The 8,466-nt window shown below is 40.2% G+C and overlaps 1 protein-coding gene across 1 annotated transcript in view; it reads right to left on the bottom strand.

Moving 5' to 3' along the window:
* Positions 1 to 7,569, bottom strand: part of Aplip1 (JNK-interacting protein Aplip1) — a 32,172-nt gene extending 24,603 nt beyond the window's left edge. Inside the window, exons 1-3 of the mRNA XM_070121472.1 lie at positions 7,488 to 7,569; positions 7,301 to 7,374; positions 6,793 to 7,135 (exon numbers count right to left, since the gene is read on the bottom strand). Coding sequence (XP_069977573.1) covers positions 6,793 to 7,135; positions 7,301 to 7,374; positions 7,488 to 7,569 — 499 coding nt within the window. The remainder of the gene's footprint in view (positions 1 to 6,792; positions 7,136 to 7,300; positions 7,375 to 7,487) is intronic.
* Positions 7,570 to 8,466: the final 897 nt, after the last annotated feature.

Raw genomic sequence — 8,466 nt, 5'->3', positions numbered from 1 at the left:
ACTAAAAATCTTAACTTCAGTTGGAAAAACAAATACGCACGGATTATGGAAAACTTCCATGTTTCTTAAGTAGGCATGTGTGATGTCTTTGCCCCCTCTCCCCTCCCCCTTCCCCTCTCCCCCTCCCCCTCCTTCCGGTTGCTCCCTGAGACGGTCGTGTCCTTTGGGAGGCCAACGTCTGCTTTGGTATGTATGTTTTCAACTTTGTTTTCTTCTTGTTTCCCTTCTTTTTTCTTTCTTTCTTTCTTTCATTTTTCTTTTCTTATTCTTCTTTTTCTTCTTCTCCTTTTACTTTTTAAAAAAATACCTAACCCTATTTTGTCTCTTTGCCGACCATCTTTTTCTCTATCTGTGTATTCTCTGTCTGTCTGTCTGCCTATATATTGATCACGCACAGACACAAACACATAAAACATCCACACACACCCACACCCACACCCACACCCACAAACCAACACACCCACACACCCACACACACAAACCAACACACCCACACACCACACCCACCCACACACCACACACCCATACAGCACACACCACACACACCCACACCCCCCCAACACACCCACCCACCCACACCTACCAACCCCCCCCCCCCCCCCCCCACACACACCCTCCCCCTCCGCTTCTAATCCACAGATGAATATGCATTCCATTTTCAAGATGAAAACGACACAAAACGAACATCATCCACTAAATTGATGGCGGGATCATCATCATCATCGGAGGCTAATTAATGAGTAGATGAGAGTAGTGACGATGGAATGGATGGTGATGATAGTGATGAGGAGGTTGTTGTTGTTGTTGTTGGTGGTGGTGTTTGTTTGTTGTTGTTGTTGTTGTTGGTGTTTGTTATGTGTTGTTGTTGTTGTTGTTGTTGTTATTGTTTGTTATTGTTGTTATTACTGGTGTTGTTGTTGTTTGTTGCATGTTATTGCTGTTGGCGTTGTTGTTGCTTGTTATTATTTGTTGTTGGTGTTGTTGTTGTTGTTGTTACTGGTGTTGTTGTTGTTGTTTGTTGTTGTTGTTGTTGGTGGTGGTGGTGGCGGAGGTAATATTAATAACTTTGATAGTGAGAATTATAAAGTTATTAAAAACAATAGTAATATTATGATATAATGGCACTCTCAATGATTAAGAATAACAATAATTATGATAGAAGCAAAATAATAATAACAATAATGATAATAACAATAACAATAATAATAAATGAAGCAATAATAAATATAACATCATCGATAGTATTGAAATCCAACCTTTTTCATAGTTATATTTTTTTTCAAGCTGTGGAAAAGTTAAAGTTGTCAGGTCAAAGGTCAAGACTGAATAAACATTAAAAAAAAGAAAAGTAAAAAAAAGGGAACTGGCTTACGGGCGTATTGCAATTCGCTTCGAAGAGGTTTCCCGCTTTTAATAAATAAAACAAACAAACAAATAAACAACTTTATATAATTCTGGCATTTAAATAAAAAAGAATTGATCAGACTTAAAAGGAAAAGGAAATGTTGAAATATAAATAAAATCTGCCGCGCGATGAGTGAATTTGGCGCGTTGGCATTACGAGCGTATTCGAATTCGCTTCCAAGATGTCTCTCGCATTTGTGCCCCAAAAAGTTTCATAATCATTCGGACATTAAATCAAATTATAGCATTTCGGTTCAGGTGTTATATGCGAGTTTCGACATAATTTTCGAGAATTTGATAACGCTTCAGAACTTTCTAAACACTTTCCATTTCTAAAAAAAATTTATTTTCTCTGATAAAAAAATGCAGACTATCTTAATTATTAATTCATTTCTATCCGTCCTGACTCTCATAAAATATATATACTTTTCATAAATTCTAAAAGAAACCCAAAAAGGGAATTAATTAAAAGAACTTTTACATAACTCACTTCCATAAAGTAACTATATATTTTCATCTAAAAAGTAAACATTAACCTTTCAAGTTAAAGATGAAAGCATATACGACATCATATAGGCCTAAGGTCGCCTAATTACCTTAGTCATCTCTAAATTAAGCTAAAAAAAAAAACATAACGCTACTTCTAGTCCTTTTAAAACCAGCCATTCAGAAATCCCATACAATATGGAGAGACTAAAAAATATATATATAATGAGCTCCTTTTTTTGATCGATGGGGTAGGCCTACCTCGAAAAAAACCTGGAAAGGTAGAGAGAAAATGAGGATCATAAAGGTTAGAGTAGAGAGGAACGTAAGAGACAGAAAGAAAAACGAAAAGGAAATAATATAAAACAGAAAAACAAACAAAAAAGAAACAAAAAACGGGAAGAAAAAATCACTCTTACACTTTCTCTCTCTCTCTCTCTTTTATAAATATATACACAAACGAACACACACACAAGCACATATACAAACACACACACACACATACACACACACACACACGCACACACAGACACACATATACACGCGCGCACATAAATATATCCATCTCTAAACACGCGATCATCACTCCGTTTTCTATGACTTCTCTCTCTCAGCTGTTCTATCCGGATCCAACGCTCTTTAAAGATTTCCGGACGCCACAAAAAGGCCTCGAATCCCTTCCCAAAAGAGATTCTGTAAACTCTCTCTCTACCTGTCTGTCTCTATTTCTTTGTCTTTCGGTTTCTCTCTGTTTCTGCCTGTCTCAATCTCTCCCTCTCTCTATCAATATATATCTGCCCTCTCCTGCTCTCTCTCTCTCTCTCTGTTCTGTCTCTCTCTTCTCTCTCTCTCTCTCTCTCTCTCTCTCTCTCTCTCTCTCTCTCTCTCTCTCTCTCATTTCTTTTTCGCAGGATATGTAAAGGACGTTTTTGTATTGGATTAATTCAGTATTTCGTTCTTTCTTGGCGTCTTCAAGATGGACACACACACGTACGTGCATGTGTGTATGTCCCATGTAGATGCATTTGGATGTGTCACTGATTATCATGATCATGATCACGATGACAATAATGATAATAATAATAATGATGATAAGAATAGTAATAATACTAATGCCAATACTAATACTAATACTAATAATGATAATAATAATAATAATGATAACAACAAATGTAATAACAATAATGATGATAATACAAATAACAAACAATAACATCGTCAACAATATTAATCATAACATAAGCATACTGGAAACCTTATCAATAATAATAATAATAATAATAATAATAATAATAATAATAATGATAACAACAACAATAATAATCATTATGAAAATACTAAAAACAATGAAAACAATAAGAAAGCAGCAACTGTAAACAAGAATCATGTCAATAAGATCGACGAGCAACAATCTTCTCCAGAAAAACTGCAAATCAAGCCACATTTGACCCCCTTTTAATCCGCTAGATGGCATCACGAACATTTAAATGATCAATAAACTCTTCAGAGTGTGGGTGATGTTATGGCTTATCATCATAGGTTCTGTGTGTACCTTCAATCACAGTTTGTTTAAGTTGCTCCGTTCTTTTTCATTATTCACCATGTGCTATTTGAGGTATGATATATATAAACTTAAACAAAAACACAAAAGCAAATACGCACACACATACAAACACACACACACGCGCGCGCACAGCCACACATACACACACAGCAACACCAAGGCATATATTCAGGGTTAGCACTTTGTGTTTCTTTACAGCATTTTTGAATATTTTCTCATTTTCTAAAGTTTATTACTTATAAATTCAAAATAACCGATATGCATATAATATACACATATATCAATTACAGAAAGATCAACTAATTTTCTTCAATAACATTGAGATACAAATTTACGTTTATATTCATGCTCTCTGCTATCCGATGACGTCAGGTAACGGTTCCTTTGAACCAGTGCAGAGGAGGGCTCAGATTCTGGTTGAAATATAAACGAAATTACAAACCTGAGACTCAGAGAATCAAACTTGGAATCTGTTTTTCCATTCATATGAGGAAGGTATTTATTTCAAGTATTTACGGTATATATAGGGATCCATTTGTCACAAGTGGGGATTTTTTTGTATTTTTATTTGAATAACGGACGGTTGCGGGGGGGGGGGGGTTACCTTTCAGAGTACGGAGCATCCGGGCTATCTGGGCGCACCTTATCTTAAAGAGCATTACTAATGATACAAAAAAAAAAAAAAAGGAAAGAGGAGAGAAACGAGGTAAAGGGAAAAAATAAAGGTAGGTTTTGGATAACGCAAGGGAGAAAATACGTTAAAAATAGCCAAGGAAAGGGAGAGAAAAGAAAAACAAATAAATAATCAAGTCGTAAAATGAACATGGTGATCTGAAACACACACGAAAAACAATTAAAAGTTCAAACAAACAAATAAAAATCAAAGAAAGACAAATCAGACAAATATGAAGAAGAAAATTAACATACGAGAAAATAAAAAGGAAGAAAAGAAAGAGGCCTTATATATGGTATAGGAATAATGTTTAAAGATAGGAGAATGAGAATGATGGAGGCCGATAATTTAAAAAATATATAGATGTTAGGAAAAAGAGAAGGAGGAGGAGGAGGAGGAGGAGGAGGAGGAGGAGGAGGAGAAGAAGAGGAGAAGAAGAAGAAGAAGAAGAAGAAGAAGAAGAAGAAAAAGAAGAAGAAGAAGGAAAAGAAGAAGAAGAAGAAGAAGGAGAAGGAGAAGGAGAAGAAGAAGAAGAAGAAGAAGAAGGAGAAAGAAGAAGAAGAAGAAGAAGAAGAAGAAGAAGGAGGAGGAGGAAGAGGAGAAGAAGAAGAAGAAGAAAAAGAAGATGATGATGTTGAAGAAGAAGATAGAGAAGGAGGAGGAGGAGAAGAAGGAGGAGGAGGAGGTGGAGAAGGAGGAGTAGAAGAAGAAGAAGAAGAAGGAGGAGGAGGAGGAGGAAAGAAGAAGAAGAAGAAGAGAAGAAGAGGGAGTAGGAAGAGAATGAGAAAGAGGAAAAGAGGAGGAGGAGGAGGAGGAGGAGAAAAAGAAAAAGAAAAAGAAGAAGGAAGAAGAGGTGGAGGAAGAAGAGAAGGAGGAGGGGGAGGGAAATGAAGAGGAGTAGAAGGAAAAAGAGAAGGAGAAGGAGGAGGAGGAGGAGGAGGAGGAGAAGAAGAAGAAATTGAATAAGAAGAGGAGGAGGAGGAGCAGACGAAGGAGTAAAAAGAAGAAAATGAAGAGGAGAGGCACGAGGAGTAAGAGAGAGGGAAGAAGTAAAGGAAGAAGAAGGAGAAGAAACAAGAGGAAGGTGACGAAGAGGCAGAAAAGGAAAAATAAAAAGAGGAAAAAAATAAACAGCAGGAGAAAAAAGGCAAGCGATGAATGAGAATGATTAAACGAAAAGGAATAAGAATAATAGGATAACCAATCAAAACGAGTCGAAATAGCATGAGGAAGAAGAAAAGGAAAACAGGAACACGAGGAGAAGGAGGAGAAGAAGAAGAAGAAGAAGAAGAAGAAGAAGGAGGAGGAGGAAGAAGAAAAAGAAGGAAGAAGAAAAGAAGAAAATTGACAAGAAAAAAAAACAATAAATAAAAAGAGAAAACTGGAAAATAGGATAATTAGGAGTATAGTACCAATGAGATGAATAATCATAATAAGAAGAAAGGAGAGCCGAAAGAGGATGAAGAAGAAAAAGAAGAAGAAGAAGAAGAAGAAGAAATAGAAGAAGAAGAAGAAGGAGTAAAAAGAAGGAAAAAGAAGAAGAAGAAGAAGAAGGGAAGGGGAAGAAGCAGGATGATGAATAAGAAATGGAGGAGAGTTATGATGATGATGAAAAGGAGGGAGAGGAAAAGAAGCAAAGGAAGAAGAAAATAGAATGAGGAAAAGAAGACAAAGGCAAAGAAAAGAAAACGGAGACGCAGAAGTAGATGAAGAATAAAGGAGGACGATGATGATGATGATGAAAATGAAGAAAAAGAAGAAGAAAAAGAAGAAGAAGAAGAAGAAATGGAAGAAGAAGAAGAAGAAGAAATGGAAGAAGGAGAAGAAAGAAAAGAAGAAGAAGAAGAAAGAAGAAGAAGCAGAAGAAAGAAAAGAAGAAGAAGGAGGAGTAGGAGGAGGAGGAGTAAAATGACCTTCTAAGTCTGAAGGAGTCATACTTGAATAAGAGGAGTGACTGAACAAAGGAAAACAAAGGTTAAGAGAACTGAATAGAAAGAGGAAGAGGAGAAGCAGAGGGAAGAATAAAAGAGAAGAATAAGAAAGACGGTGAAGAGGAAGAATGAGAATAAGAATAAAAAATACAGTGAAGAGGATTAAGAGGGAGAATAAGAATAAGAAAGACAGTGAAGAAGAAGAGAGAAGAAATATAATGAAGAAGAAGAAAGAAGAGAAAGTGGTTCCTCAGATTGTCTTGAGAATGACAAAGTGGAGATGAAAAATGAAAAGGTAATAAATACAGAAGGGAGATAGAGAGAGATGAGGGGCAAAATACGAAGAAGAGAAGAGGAAGAAACTGAGAAAAGAGAGATGGAAAGTGGAAAAGAAGACGAAAGCATAAAGGTTGAGGGACGTGGCGTGTGAATAATAAAGAAGACAGATTTAAAAGAAATGAAACATAATACGAAGAAAAGTGGAAGGAGAAATAGGGAACGAGAAATGAACGAAGAAGAAGAAGAGGAGCAGGAAGAGGAAGGAGAAGAGAACGATAAATGGACGAAGAAGAAGAGGAGGAGGAGGAGCAGGAAGAGGAAGGAGAAGAGAACGAGAAATGGGCGAAGGGGAGGAGGAGGAGGAGCAGGAAGAGGAAGGAGAAGAGAACGAGACGAGAAATGAACGAAGAAGAGGAGGAGGAGGAGCAGGAAGGAGAAGAGGCCCCGAGTCTTACCTCTGATATAGGAGTGGCACTTGAGGACGAGGATGGGCCTGGAGTGGTTGTTGATGAGCGTGAGGGCGTCGGGCGTGGAGCTCCTGGAGGCGACGCCTGACTCGGCCTCCTGCAGCTCCTCCGCCAGGTTGGGCGTCCGCAGGGCCAGGATGCTCGCCGTGCTGAACGCTGTGGGCGGAGACAAGGCGTGGTCAGTCAGTGGTGGGCGTGGAGAGGGGAGGTGTGGGAGGCTCTTAAATCTCTTAGCGGGGCGGGGGAAGTTCGAGGCGGGCGGTGGGCGCTCTGTTCTCTCGTGGGCGTGTGAGGGTGGGCGGCTGTGGTGGTGGGCGTGGTGGGGAAGTGGCTGTGGGCGCTGGTGCCTTGTGATGTCTTTTTTTTTCCTTTTTTGGTTGCGAGTCGAAAACAACAACTAAAGAACAGCAATAAAAGACGTAGAGGCCTTTGCTACCATCATGCTAACATGAATATGGTAATGGAATTCTCAGCTTCCCATCGAGAGCGATATTACACATTGCAAGACATCAAAGGAGGCCCTGGGAGGTACACAGACAGGCACATAACGGAAGTGTTCTTTGGAGATAACTGCATTACATAGGAACAATATGTACATACACATGAGAGTCAAAATGCATAGCTAGATAAAGGAGAATACACGGAGAGAACAGCAATACATGGGAACTAAATATCGACCACACTGTGACGCCACAGATCAAATGGTAAAACATCCCTCTTTGGGTACAAGAATCTTATTTCTTTGTCATTTCCTGTATTAATCATTACAAAATGTATAATATTAAACAGGGTAATCACCGGCCAATTCGGTACAAGTCCTCTTTTATTGATTTCGTCATCGTTTCTACAACATAAAGGAAAAAGAATTCATGGAGCGGCTTACGAGCGGTGAGTCTTCGGCAGAGAGGAGGTGTCTGTGGGCGAGTCTGCAGGTGCGAGGAAGGTCACGACGGCCTTGCCCGCCATGTGAGGGACCTCGCGAAGCATCGGGGACTTGAAGAAGGTCAGCAAGGCCTCCCCGGCCGCGTGGGGCACCTCACGCAACAAAGGAGACCTCAGGAAGGACACCATGGCTTCACCAGCCGCTTGAGGAACTTCCTGCACGACGGGAGATCTCAGGAAGGATACGATAGCTTTTCCCGCCGCCTGAGGAACCTCTCGGAGCATGGGGGACCTCAGGGTGGAGAGAACGGCCTCGCCAGCTGCTTGAGGGATCTTTCGAATCATCGGCGACCTGAAGAAGGACACCATCGCCTCCCCCGCGACCTGGGGCACCTTCTGGATCATGGGAGACCTCAGGACGCTGACCACCGCCTCGCCAGCGACCTGAGGCGCCTTCCGGACCATCGGCGAGTTGAGGATGGTCACAAGGGCGTCGTTTGCAGATTCTAGCATCGTCGAATCTCTGACTTGCTGTGCGGTATTCGGCTGCTCTCTCCTGATTCTCCTTAAGAGGACTAAGGGCTTGCGAGGGGCGCTGGAAATCGAAGGCGTAACATCGCCATCTCCTCCTACGGTAGTCAACAGGGCTAACATTGGAGACGAGGCTGAGAGAGGTCTGTTTTCTTGTGTTTGCCTTCGTCCACCTTGAAGCTGGACCACGTCTCGGATCCTCCTCCTCAGAACAGCAGACAGCGACTCATAAGGTACGTCGTCCATCGC

The sequence above is a fragment of the Penaeus vannamei genome, chromosome 4, assembly GCF_042767895.1.
Source record: "Penaeus vannamei isolate JL-2024 chromosome 4, ASM4276789v1, whole genome shotgun sequence".
Lineage (NCBI taxonomy): Eukaryota > Metazoa > Arthropoda > Malacostraca > Decapoda > Penaeidae > Penaeus > Penaeus vannamei.
The sequence above is the reverse complement of the archived record's forward strand: the minus strand, read 5'-3'. Positions and strand labels throughout refer to the sequence as shown.